We start from the raw sequence: 13522 nt of genomic DNA on the forward strand, positions 1-13522 counted from the left end.
GCTACAACATTATAGATCGTTTGCTTATGTTGTTGATCAAGTCACTATGTTTAAAGTAAATATAAGGATTCAGTATTGTTATTTGAGTTTATTGAAATGTTGAAAAGAGTTGCAACAAAAATGAAGGCACGGACTGACGGAAGACATCAGAGATCTGCATATAAATGGTGGGAAATTGAAAATGACAGTCAAATTGGCTGCAGAAGTTTTGAACCGCATCTAACGACTTCAAATGTGAGTGCCAGAAGGATTTTACGTCTCCATTTTTCCCGATCCCTTTAGAGTCAGTTTTAAATTACTCTAATAAAAGCTAAATTTCTTGGACACGTCCTACGACATGGCACCTTTCTCCAGAATTTCTTCGAAGGAAAGGTCATAGGGAAGAAGTCGAGAGGAAGACCGCGTCTCTCATACTTTAGGAACATAATCACTCAGCTAGTTTTTGCTTCCTATGTCGCAATGAAAAGGACTGCTGAAGACCGTGGGATGTGGCTGCAGCGACAAGGCTTAACTTTTAGATAATGGATGGATGGACTCTATAGCCCAAAATTAAGATTTTTAAACCAAAAAGTATTATAAATGCTTTGGAGCCAAACTAATGACTTCTAAAATTCAGCAATGGAGAAGTAGCCTACGCCAAAATCGCATTGAGATTTTTCAAAAACCAAATTCTAGAAAGTATTGTATAATCCTTAATTGGTTTGTCTTCGCATCCAAATGAGAATACATTTTCATTTTCGCATGTAGCAGGACCAACACACAGGTTCTGAACATCCTGAAAGGTGACAAAATAACTTACCGTACATAAGAACTGACTCCGCAGAATGCGATGAGGTTTTAAAGCAGTAAATTTAGTTTTCTTATCTCTCTTCATCCTCCAGACATGCTACCTCAAAAGATAGACATAAAGTTAGATGCCTTCTAATATTTTTCTTCACAGTCTAACTGCTAATGCTTTTGTGTACATTGGAACGACATTTTTTATTTTATTCATAAATAAGGTTCCAGAGAGCAAGAGTTCTGTGAAGAGGAACAATACATAATCACAACAATGGCGGACTAAGGTCTAAGGTCTAAAAGTGGAAGAGTAATAATATTCGTATTATATATGCTTTGACTATCACTATTTATCTAATGGAGAGGATTGCATTACACTAAGTAGGTATAACTGGATTATTATCGAAGTAACAGTACAGGAGGAATAACTGTTTCTACTTTTAAGGTGACTTTGGAAATAAAACATGTTAAAGAAATAACTATAGGGACCGTGCGTAACAACAAATTTTCGACCGCAGCGCCCCTAGCGGAAGAGACGATTATTCATCGGTAGGAGAAACACCAGAATAACATCAGCTGTCGTTGTTTACTTATTGAATTGTGTTGTGAATACGTATAATTTGAATTAATCAGCTATGTCGAATGCTGTTATTCTTGTGGGTTTTAAGAAAATTACGTGGAGTTCACAGTATTTTAGGAATTCTACTTTGAGGAAAGGAAGAGAGCTTAATGACAGCCATCACATATATCAGGTGGAAGAAAAACTTTCAAAAGAAGTATCTGGTTTATGTTTGAGAGAGACAAATGTTAGTCAAACCCCATATAATATTAACATCAAGGTAAGAATATAGAATTTTCTTAATTTAGACACTTTTAATAATTTATAAATTTGTAATAATCTTAGTTTGAACATTATTAGCCTAAACATATAACCTTAATATTCAATTTAATTTTTCCTGTTCGATAGCTAGGTATCTTGTTTATTTATTTATTTATTTATTTATTTATTTATTTATTTATTTATTTGTTGTTTTAGATTGACTGCAACAGAAACCTAGTGGAAGCTGTCTGCACTTGCAAGGCAGGTCTATCTGGAAGATGTAAACACATAGCTGCATTATGTGCTTATATTAACAGTGAAAGACAGATGTCTCAAACTTCAGTTCTTCAGCAGTGGCATGCACCAAAAACCAGCATACAAAAGGAATTGTATTCAAAGGGAGAGTGCATTGCAGAAATATTCCATACAGCTCAAGATCATACCCATTCTGATCAAAATACAAGTAGGCCTAATAGTGAAATAAATAAAAGTGAACTTTATAATAAAATTAAAAATATTGACTGTGCCTTCTCAGCTATATTAAAGGCTGAGTGTGAAGGAGAAAATTTTGCAATGTGTGAGTCAGTGGCAAATATTATTGTAAATAATGCAGTTTATTTCAGTGAAAATGAAGGATTAAAGGTTCTTATTAATGAATTAGAAACCCAGAATTATCAAAATATACACAATTGTTATTTTATTCAAAGACTATCAGAACTGAAAGCAAAACTATTTCCAGTTAATTATGTGCATAATTTACCAAAGGAAGTGCAACAGTTCTATGAGATGAACATTAAAGTTAGCAAAGCACAGAAAATTCAAATTGCAATGTTTACAAAATCTCAATCGCAATGTAAACTTTGGCACGAGCAGAGAAACCTGAGAATATCAGCTAGTATAAAGCCACATAAAATTAAGACACTAAAAACCGGAATGTATGAACAGCTTGCAAAATCATTTGTGATTATTAAAGACATAAACACGCCAGCAATTAAGTATGGGAGAAGTAAGGAAGAAACTGCTATTGCAGAATATTGTGATGTGTATAAGTGCAGTGTAAAATATGTTGGTCTGTTTATTCATGAAAAACAACCATGGCTCTGTTGTAGTCCTGATGGCATTGTGGAGGGACCTGATGGACTAAAATTGCTGGAAGTTAAGTGCCCATTTTCGTGTGCAGAAAAACCAATTATTGTTAGAAATGAGTGCAATGTGCCCTACCTTTTGTTGTCTCCATTGGGAGATATCACTTTGAAGGAGTCACACATTTATTATACACAGATTCAAGTGTCATTATACGTTTTGAACCTCAGATTATGTGACTTATTTGTGTATAGTCCCTTGGGAAGTGTAAATGTGAATGTCCAGAGAAATGAACATTTTCTTGCGCAAGTCATTCCAACATTGGAAAGGTTTTATTTTGAACACTATATAACACTACTGTATGGGCTGCATGTACAGAACAGGCTACCAATAATGTAACATAATGTTTTGTATAGTTTTCTTTGTGTCTATGTTTGTAATTTTATTATGGGAGAGTTTAAATTTGCTAATATTCCAGCAACATGAACAATTTTGTCCACATGGGGCAATAAATCTATAGTAAATTTATTACAAAGTATTTTGTATATTTTCAGTCTCTGAATAGCTCGCTCCACATGAATACGCACTGATGAAATGTTATAAGTTGTGTCTATTTCTTCAGGAGAGAACTGAGGCTTAAATGCAAATGGTGGCATCACCATTATTGCATTTTTGCTTTCTATACATGTCTTTATCTGAGGGAAACCTTTATCAGACATTATAACATCACCAGGCTCTATATGATCAAGCAGACCAGAATTTACTGTAATATAGCTATCAGTGGCTCTACCTCCATAGCATCTAGAAAGAAAACAAATAAAACCAGAAGGTGTAATTGCCACAAGAAATTTCACAGTGAAACCATTTTTGTAGTGTGAAAACATTAGAATTCTCTGTCGAACACTCATTGGCCTCTCACACTGTATTTCAGTGCAATCAATAATGCATGTACAATCTTCATAATGGGCCTTGAAAGAATTAGGCATAGTCTTTCTGATACTGAACCTTTTTGGCCAGAAAATCCAACCTATAGTTTTTTGATAGATGTGGTGTAAAACAAACTTAAAATTAGCTGAAGCTGTGGTTCTGTGACACCTAAAAATAACTGCAATAGCAGAGAAAGTCAAACCAAGTTTCATTTTCATTAGAAAAAGTAGTAACATGTTTTGTTTGGTAAGAGTGCATTTGTGACTTATTGTAGGTAACAGGGACAACAAAAGCTGGAAGACTGCTATTTTTACACCAGCTATGTCAAGCAAACTATTTTCATTGCCCTCTACAGACTTGTATCCACAAAATGAATTTTTCACTTGTATGAGGTCAACTCCAACACCACAGTCTCTCTTGAAACAAGTATCAGTCATTACATTCTTATTAATGTTAGGTACTGTTAAAATTGTCAGAGTTTCTGAATCACATTTTGAATTGTCACTGGGCAAATATAAATTACAAAATAGTACATTTACATTTCCCTGGTCATATGAAAATGGTAAATTATCAGTCTGAATACCTATACTACAAACAGTTTGGGGATATTGTGATTCAGGAACAGAATTCATGTTTTCTTGCATTTCACTTTGTCTCCCTTTTTTCCTCTTGTACCTGGCTGTCAGTTTCCTCTGTATTTCGTCCTCATTAGATCTTCCTGGTAACATATGCAAAGTAGGTTTATATCCAGGGCTATCAGGGTCTCTGGTAGGTGTTCCATCAATGAAGTGTCGGCTGCAGATTCTGGAATTACTGGTAGGAACCCACGATTTTCCATCAGGTGTTGAACGTTTTAAAGATGTTATCCATGCTTCCCTTCTGATCTTGTGGGCAGCTGCGGCTGGAAAACGAAAAAAATTCGTTCCTGGTGGGCTGTTTTCGTAGGTGTAATTACAACCGTACACGGAACAGTTCACGTGACATTTACTGCGTTTACTGGTTCTATGAGTTTCGTTCATGATTAGAGAATATGCTGAAGAAACCTAATCAAAACGTAGGCTACCTCAGTAAGCAATGTGAACAGTCAAAGACTAGTAAAATAAAAAACACTATGTACTAACTCGCTGGTGAAAGATGCTCCTACCGCTCCTACCAGTTAATTCCGATTAAGCCACGAGATGGCAGCACTCGCTATACGCACGGTCCCAATTACACATTCAGATTGCCTAAGAGGTACTTCTTAAGCTTATTGCGAAATGGTACAGTTTTAGAAATGATTGATATATTTTCAGGAACGCTCTTATATTCTGACATTAGTAAGTGTTGTGCTCCCTTAGCGCCAAACTTTGTTGTATGATTTTGAAAAACGTGTAATTTATCTTTTTGCCTTGTCTTATATGAATGGATGTCATTGACTTGAGGAAAGTCAGAGTTGGTGAACATTTTATTATGCAAGACTTTATGAAGAACAAGTGATGCATTTAATAAGATTAATTGCTTAAGTGGTATTATATTGGTTTCAAAGTACATTTTATTTCGAGAATATAGTTGATGGAATCCATACATAAATCTGATAACCCTGTTTTGTAAGACCTCCAAAGTATATACTCATTTTGGATTGCTATGGCCGGCCCCGTGGTGTAGGGGTAGCATGCCTTCCTCTCATCCGGAGGCCCCGGGTTCGATTCCCATCCAGTTCAGGGCTGGCTCGAGGTCCAATCAACCTACGTGATTAGAATTAAGGAGCTATCTGACGGTGGGATAGCGGCCCCGGTCTAGAAAGCCAAGAATAACGGCCGAGAGGATTCGTTGTGCTGACCACACGACACTTCGTAATCTACAGGCCTTCGGGCTGAGCAGCGGTCGCTTGGTAGGCCAAGGCCCTTCAAGGGCTGTGCTGCCTTGGGGGGAAGGGGGAATTGCTATGCCTAGAAGAAACACAAGTAAGAAAGTCGAGATTGTATCATTGTGAAATAAATTAGACAAAGAGTGCCATTTGTTCGTAGGTAATTAATCTTGCCAAAGATACCAACCAAGACAGATATTTTATTTTTTAAGTTTAATATATGAGGTGTCCAGGAGAGAGCGCTATCAATTATTAGTCCAAGATATTTAACTTCTTTAACCCATTGCAACTTTGAGGAGCCGAATAATATATTTGTAGTTGAATTTAGGTCCTTTTTTTTTTATTTATGGAACATCTTACAGACAGTTTTCGAGTAGTAATTCGCTGTTAGGAGATTTTTTCTCAGCCATTCATCTAAGATATGACAGTCATGCTGGATATCTGCAATTATTTCATCTTTAGAATTTGATGAACAGAACAGTGAAGTATCATCTGCCGGAAGTGATATTTTACCCTTAAAGAGCACAGGGATATGTCATTAAGAAACACAATTGGACTCAATATGGAACCTTGTGGTACACCAAATGTGATCGTCTGTAGTTTGCTTTTATGCCAATCTGAACACATTGTCGTCGATTTGATAAGAAATCTTTAAACCAGAGCAGTGAGGGACTTCTCACATCTGCCTTTTCCAGTTTGTATATCATAAGTTCATGGCTAACAGAATCAAAAGCCTTTTTTAAATCAACAAACAACCCAGCAGTCGTGTAACCTTAATCAATTATAATATCCATTATGGCAGGATTCACTCCAGCCTTCTCTCTGAAGCCATATTGAAGTCTGGATAAATAATTGCATTTTTCGAAGTAACTAATAAGCCTAACTTTGACAATAATTTCTAAGATTTTAGATAATTCAGGTGGTACTCAGATGGGTCGGTAGTTTTCTGGATCGGATCTATCATTCTGTTTATGTATAGGAAGCACTCTATAGCTCTTTAATGAATCAGTTACAATGCCTTTTGCCAAAAAGCAGTTGATAAATTCAGATATAGGACCAAAGAGTGCTTGATTATAGATTTTGAGAAGTTTACTGGAAATACCATCACTAGCAACTGAGCGAGCATGTTTGAGAGAATTGATAATTGAACACGCTTCATCTGGAAAACATGGTTCTAAGCAAAGGGAATTAGGTTGATTGTTCATTGTAGTAGTACGTTCAGGATGTGGAACAATATTTGAAGACAGTGTGGCAGGGACTGCGATAAAATAATTATTCATGGCATTGCATATGTCACTTCTATCCTTGAAACTTTCATTCCCTAGCTTGATACGAGCAATATTGATTGTTGATTTTGAAGGTTTACCAAGAACTTCATATATGAGTTGACAGATGTGTTTAGTGTTGTGCATAGTTAAGACTACTTTGAATGTATCTGGTTAAAGCAGCATATGAAACATTTATGCCCCCGCCATCTACCCACTGGAATTGGTGTTCCTCAAAATATAATCTAGCCCTTTCATAATCTATATGTTTATATGTGTGTAGTTTTAGCTCACAGGGAGTATAAATATATGTCTTTGAAATATCTAAACTAAAGAGCGAGAGATTATGGTCACTCATATCATCAATTATGTTACATACAGACCAGTTATTAAGTTTTATACTGAATAGAAAGTGAATTTTTCGAAGTCCGGTAAGGTATATTGTGTTACAGTTTGTTAAGGTCGTAGTTCTGCATGAACATTTTATATTCATTAGTTAATACTGCATTTGAGAGTAAATTTTTATCAAAGTCACCAACAGCAATGATATTTCTCTTCTTTATTTTGTTTAGTATTATTTCTATGTCATCACATAGCTGTGTCCAGTTTGAAGTGAATGGATTGTAAATAGCCATAATAATACAACTGCACCCTGACTTAGAATCTCTAAAACCAGAATATTATGTTGCTTTTGGGCATAATAGATGATATTAATTGCCACGATTTGTTTTTAGCTCCATAACCTGTGATATTGAAGAAGTTAGATTAATCACCGTACGTGATCGGCAATCATCTCTAACTTACCATTTCGTATGCTACGAGAACTGAGATACATTATTCTCAAGGATGGAACAACTGGTCCAAGTGAGATAACCAAGTCATTATATTGGAGACTGTGGTAAAAGTAGACAAAAATGGTGTTTACGCAGAAATGTTGATGGGCTCAGCTTCAGTAGGAATGTGTTTTATCTCAAGAATAGATTTGGAAATTCTGATATGGGATAGGAAAGGGCTAGGAGTTGGAAGGAAGCGGCCGTGGCCTTAATTAAGGTACATCCCCAGCATTTGCCTGGCGTGAAAATGGGAAACCACGGAAAACCATCTTCAAGGCTGCCAACAGTGGGATTCGAACCCACTATCTCCCGGATGCAAGCTCACAGCTGCGCGCCCCTAGTCAAAAGAATCAAGAATCTTGTCCGGCTCCAATGTTGCTACATTTGTGCTACTGACTTGTATGCCGAATCAACTTTTTATCGATAACATGTAGGCCTATTTGACAGTGGTACCTGCATTAAAAATTCGTGCATATCTGTATATGAATGTTCTTTTAAATATTCTAGGGCTGTTATTACTTCAGTCGCGAAAATATCTTTCGCGCGTCACACATTCATTTTCTTAAACTTGGATGACTCGATGTTCATGCATGTAAGAAAAATGAACCGATTTCACAGTTTCATTTGATTGCATCTGATACAGTTTCTTGATAAAAAAAAAAATATCACCATTTATAACCTGGGAACCATCAAACATAGATTTTTTGAGTAAAGAATTTCTTACTTTTCAGAATGTGCCATTGTCGAAAGCAAGAAGAGGTTCTTACTTTTCAGAATGTGCCATTGTCGAAAGCAAGAAGAGGCATTACACTATCAACAGGATGCCAGATCTTCGGTTTACTGTGTTTTGAAGAAGACATTCTTCTTATCCTGCTAACATTAGTCTTATGATTATCACTCACAATGCGCAACACGAAAATACCTCAAGCTTCGACTTCCTTATTGTTTTGAGTGTAAGTATGTAGCTCTGTACCTCAAGGCCTCTTAAAAAAGAAAAATGTTGCTGTAACCTTTATTTTGTAGTCACAGCAGATATTATTTTTTAAAAATCAGAAAAGTTTATTGACTAGGGTAATTCGATTTCTACTTTCGCTTGCATGTCAGTCATCTTGAGTAGTTTTTATTCGTTCAACATGGAATGAAGCGTCTTTCTGTTGAAAGAAGGTATCGAGTTTCTTGTCATATAACATCTGTCGTTCGATGGACTACTAACAATCACAATTTCCTCTGCTTCATTTAGGCACTGACTTTCTGCTAAGAGGCGCTCCTTTACTATTAGAGAGTTATTCCAGTCTCGCAGTTCATATCTCCTACGTAGAGTGAAAGTGTGGATATATTCGGTGTCGCAAACATATCGTTTCGATGATCTGAAATTGAAATTCAGCGAGAAATCCTTTCTTGAAATAATATTTAGCCATTTATGAGGTTGTTACTCGTTGAGAGGAAATTCATGAAACGAAGTCCCACTTCCCGATCTGGTTTTCATCTTACATTAAGGCACACATCAGTAAACACTATTATATACATAACTTACACATTAAGACGGTTCAAGAGCAAAGAAACAATCCAAATAAGGTAAACACAGGCTCACATTACACCAGCACTCTTAGCAATGACCACCGAGCGTGTCTCGTCAAGCAGACTAATGCCAGCATCTCAGCGCTCCAAGCGCCTGAACTGGTAACTACGCCGTGTTCGCTCGTTTACTTGTGTGACTGGACGAATGAGAAGGCGTATTAGCGTAGTCATAGTAGAGGGCGATGGTCAGACGAACAAACTGACTTGTGTGTCAAATTTATACGCTGCGTACTGTTCGCTGGCGCCATCTCTTAGTGAAACTTACGCATGCAACTGGTAGCTATGACGTTTTGTTCTCCACGATTGACCGAAATGTGCTGTCAGTAGTCTGTTGATATCTCCAACCTTTACGGGATTCACGCTCACTCTTCGTACTTGAGTAACGCTCAGGTCAGCCAAACGTTTAGCTTTCTAGATACAGACCTAGACATTCCAATACCCGTTAAATAGTATGATCGGGCGAGTTGGCCGTGCGGTCAGGGGCGCGCGGCTGTGTGCTTGCATCCGGGAGATAGTAGGTTCCGAATTCCACTGTCGGCAGCCCTGAAGATGGCTTTCCGTGGTTTCCCATTTTCACACCAGGCAAATGCTGGGGCTGTACCATAATTAAGGCCACGGCCGTTTCCTTCCATCTCCTAGGCCTTTTCTCTCCCATCGTCGCCATAAGACCTATCTGTGTCGGTGCGACGTATCAAGTCGGCCATGGCTGTATTTATTATTACTCTCTGATCTTATTGGCCCATTTCAATTATAATAACACGTTGGCCATTGTAGATAGTGGAGGTTACTTCCCTCTCCTGCTACAAGAAGCGAAGCAGTTCATCATTCGTCATAGAAGTGCGTATAATTTGCTTCGCTTGCTCACATCCTGATTGAATATAATGACATTTTACCTGTTTATGATCATTTGTCTACTATTTGCCTGTGCTTGGAAGGAAAATCAGGATGATTATCTCGACAATCCAATTTACGAGCATTTTTCACTAGAACCTAAATATTGGGAAGAGGCAACTGTATATATGAACTTGAGCCATCCGACACAATTGCCCAAACCAAGATATAGCAAAGAAGAAAAGGAATGGATAATTCAGGCACTCCGGGATTCAGCTTTCATCTTACGAGCTCATAAATTTAATGACTTCGATAGACGCATCTACACAGCCGACATCAGAAATTCGTCTGTTAAGGTCTTTTATCGACATTTCCCTACTCCTCCACTACGGCATCTACACCAGAAAGTACGTCATGTCTGTGGAGAATCACTCATCGACTGTGTGACTTACTTGCAGAAGGTGGCACACCATACACAGTTTGTTCGACAAGATTTTCCAGGAACCATGACCTTCAATGAATTTATGAACTACACTGTCAACAGTACCGAAATTGCAGCAGCTGAGAAAGATTGTATTTTGCGGCGACGTAGTGATTACATCAATGCGGTTCCTTTCCGGGGACCACTGGACAGATTTCAATGGAGGACGACGGCAACATACTACATGTGTTATTTCACCATGAGTCGTTTGGAGGAAATCAGCAGATTTCATGAGCCTTGTGACAATTACGCTGGTTGCCTTGATCCTGAGTATGGAATACATAATAATGATCCTCGAGCAAATGACGATATACCATTCAGTTGTGCCATGTATAGCTTTTGTCCAGATCCTTGTTGTCCAAAACACATTAAATCATATGAAGAATGCTGGAATGACAAGTCTAATCCTTGTTATGACATTGCCCCTCCAGATGCACGTGAATGTAAAATAAAACCTGAAGAAAATAATGACTTTAATCACATGATCAAAAATCATTGGAATTTAACTTGTAACTGCACAGAAAAAGGCTATGTATTCAAGTCAATGTTTGGAATATGCGTAGATATTGATGAATGCTTCTTGGGCCTACATACATGCAACAATCAGTCTGAGAGCTGTTTCAACACACCTGGTAGTTTCATATGTGCCTGTCACTGGGGATACTTTTATGATAACATTACTAATAGGTGCTTACAACATCTCTCTCTTAAGTCAGTAAGAATTGAGATTGAAGAGCCTTCTACAGAAGCATCATTTGTGCACAGGATTTTCAATTTTCTACATCCTGGAACATTCAGACGTCATGAAGAAACAAAGGAACACAAGACTAAACTAACGTATAATAATCCATAAATTTAATTCCAAGTACCATCACTTGTGAAAAGAAACATGATAAGATCATGATGTGCGTCAAATGTCTTGAATTTTGTTGTAAAAAATTGCCAGTACAATTTTAAGAGAAATTGTTCTTTCATCGAATGTTGTTCTAATGTACATGAAACTATTGTTATAGGTTTTTTCCAACACAGTCCCTGTACTAGTACATGGTCTCTTTGCGCATGCGCAATACGAAAAATCCTTTCCAACACAGTAAAAATTGCGTTCATGTATTCGTCCGGGTACTGCAGTCAGGCGTTCCAACTAACTCTTCGCATCGATCCCTGGCGGTCGGAACTAGTCCGCAGTCTAAAGCATGTACTGAGCCGTACATTTCTGTGACATGCGCAGCAACACCCGTTCCCTCCTGTACGCTGTTTTATTTGGAGTTCCTTAATCAGCTGCTTTTCATGCACATTGCGCGCTCTTCTCCCATTAATAAATTAATCAGCTGTTTGGTTGCTGAGGTTAGGATGGATAGTGACGACGAATTTTTACCATCTTCATCCAGTGATGAAGAGGAGGTTCTATTTTTCGCAAAAAGAAAAAGAAATGAAAATTATTTAGGTAACGGTAATTAAATATATTTCTTTAATTATTTATGTATTGTGTTACGTTAGGCCTATAGTTTATAAAGGCACAAAAGCTACCAGGTGAAGCAAAATATAATTGAAATACGATGTATTTTTCAGAAGAAACTGTTCCTCAGTATAATGAAAATGAGTTTTTCGAGTATTTCCGCATTAGCCGAGGAGTTGCTCAAGATATTACAAATCGAAATGAAAGAAGTGAGCATCATAAAAGACATTATGGGCAGTATGGGAAACTTTCGGCATTCCACCAGGTTAGTACAGTAATCAGGTTTAATTCGCTAAAATTTGTAGAGACTTGTTTTAAAAGTTTCGTGAATATGATATTTTCAAATTGTTTCAGAGCCTCATTTTCTTATGGTATATAGGCCATCAAACGTCAGGCTTCAGTTATGTTGCTGACAGATTTAACATCGCTCTAAGTTCGCTACATAGAATTGTTAGGAGAGTGGCTATATTTCTGAGTAATTTATCACCCCAAATTATTACATGAACCACTAAAAATGAAAAGACAGTTAATGCCCAATACTTCGGAGCTAATGGATTCCTGGTGTCATTGGAGCAATAGATGGATGTCATATTAAAATTGACAAACCAGGAAACGATCCGGATTCCTATATAAACAGGAAAGGATATTATTCAATTCAGGTGCATTACTAATTTTTAAATTTTTAATTTATTATACTTGTGCAACCATTAAAATTGTTATATGGAAGTGGGTATGAACAATATTTCTATTTTCAGATGCAAGCTGTTGTGGATCACACAAAAGAAAATTTATAGACGTATTTATTGGCTATCCAGGCTCGGTCCACGATAGCAGGGTTTTTAGAACTTCGCCTCTGGGGAATAACCTTGTGGAAAAGTGTGGCCGTTATCATATACTTGGCGACAGCGGTTACCCACTTCAACGGAACTTGCTGACTCCTTACAAAGATAGAGGAAACCTGACTCCACAATAAAACAGCTACAATGTGAAACTATCAAAAAGTCGCTATGTAGTGGAGCATGCTTTCGGACTTTTGAAACAGAAATTTAGACAGATGTACCATATCAAATTAAGAAGCATTTTCCTTATTACTAATGTCATAAGGGCAGCTTGTGTTTTGCACAGCATTGCGATAAATGATGAATTCCTTGTACGCTTAGAAGAAAATGTTTTAGAAAATCCATTACTTCCCTTATTGGAAGGTGAAGAGGAAGATGAGGATAATGCCAAACGGAACAGAGACAATGTATCAAATAATCTGTATTAAGCACAACTCTTTCCTTTTTCAATATTGTTTTCAAATATTGTATTAAGAGAAAATTTAAATTAATACATCTAATATTAAACGTAATGGAAAAAAGTACTAAAAACAAAAATTTTCAGATTTAAAATTGAATGAAATTGAAATTAAATAAAATGCAAAAAATAATTAACACAGCAACACAACTTCATGTCGGTCACTGGTTACGTTCATATTGTTTTTCTAAAATGATAACTTTCCTCTCAAGCGAAGCAATCTTTCTTCTTGTTCTAAACGCTTCTTTTGATATTCCAATCTATCCTGCCTTATCTGTTCCAAAACACTATTTTTCTTTTCTTTTGCCTAAGTGATTTTTTAGCACTGT

At 36.9% G+C, this 13522-nt stretch overlaps 1 protein-coding gene across 1 annotated transcript in view; it reads left to right on the forward strand.

Moving 5' to 3' along the window:
* dachs (unconventional myosin-IXb-like dachs) overlaps nt 1-13522 on the forward strand; it is a 406309-nt gene that overhangs the window by 268135 nt on the left and 124652 nt on the right. Inside the window, exon 4 of the mRNA XM_068230061.1 lies at nt 1814-2060. Coding sequence (XP_068086162.1) covers nt 1814-2060 — 247 coding nt within the window. The remainder of the gene's footprint in view (nt 1-1813; nt 2061-13522) is intronic.

Source organism: Anabrus simplex, chromosome 1 (assembly GCF_040414725.1).
Source record: "Anabrus simplex isolate iqAnaSimp1 chromosome 1, ASM4041472v1, whole genome shotgun sequence".
NCBI lineage: Eukaryota > Metazoa > Arthropoda > Insecta > Orthoptera > Tettigoniidae > Anabrus > Anabrus simplex.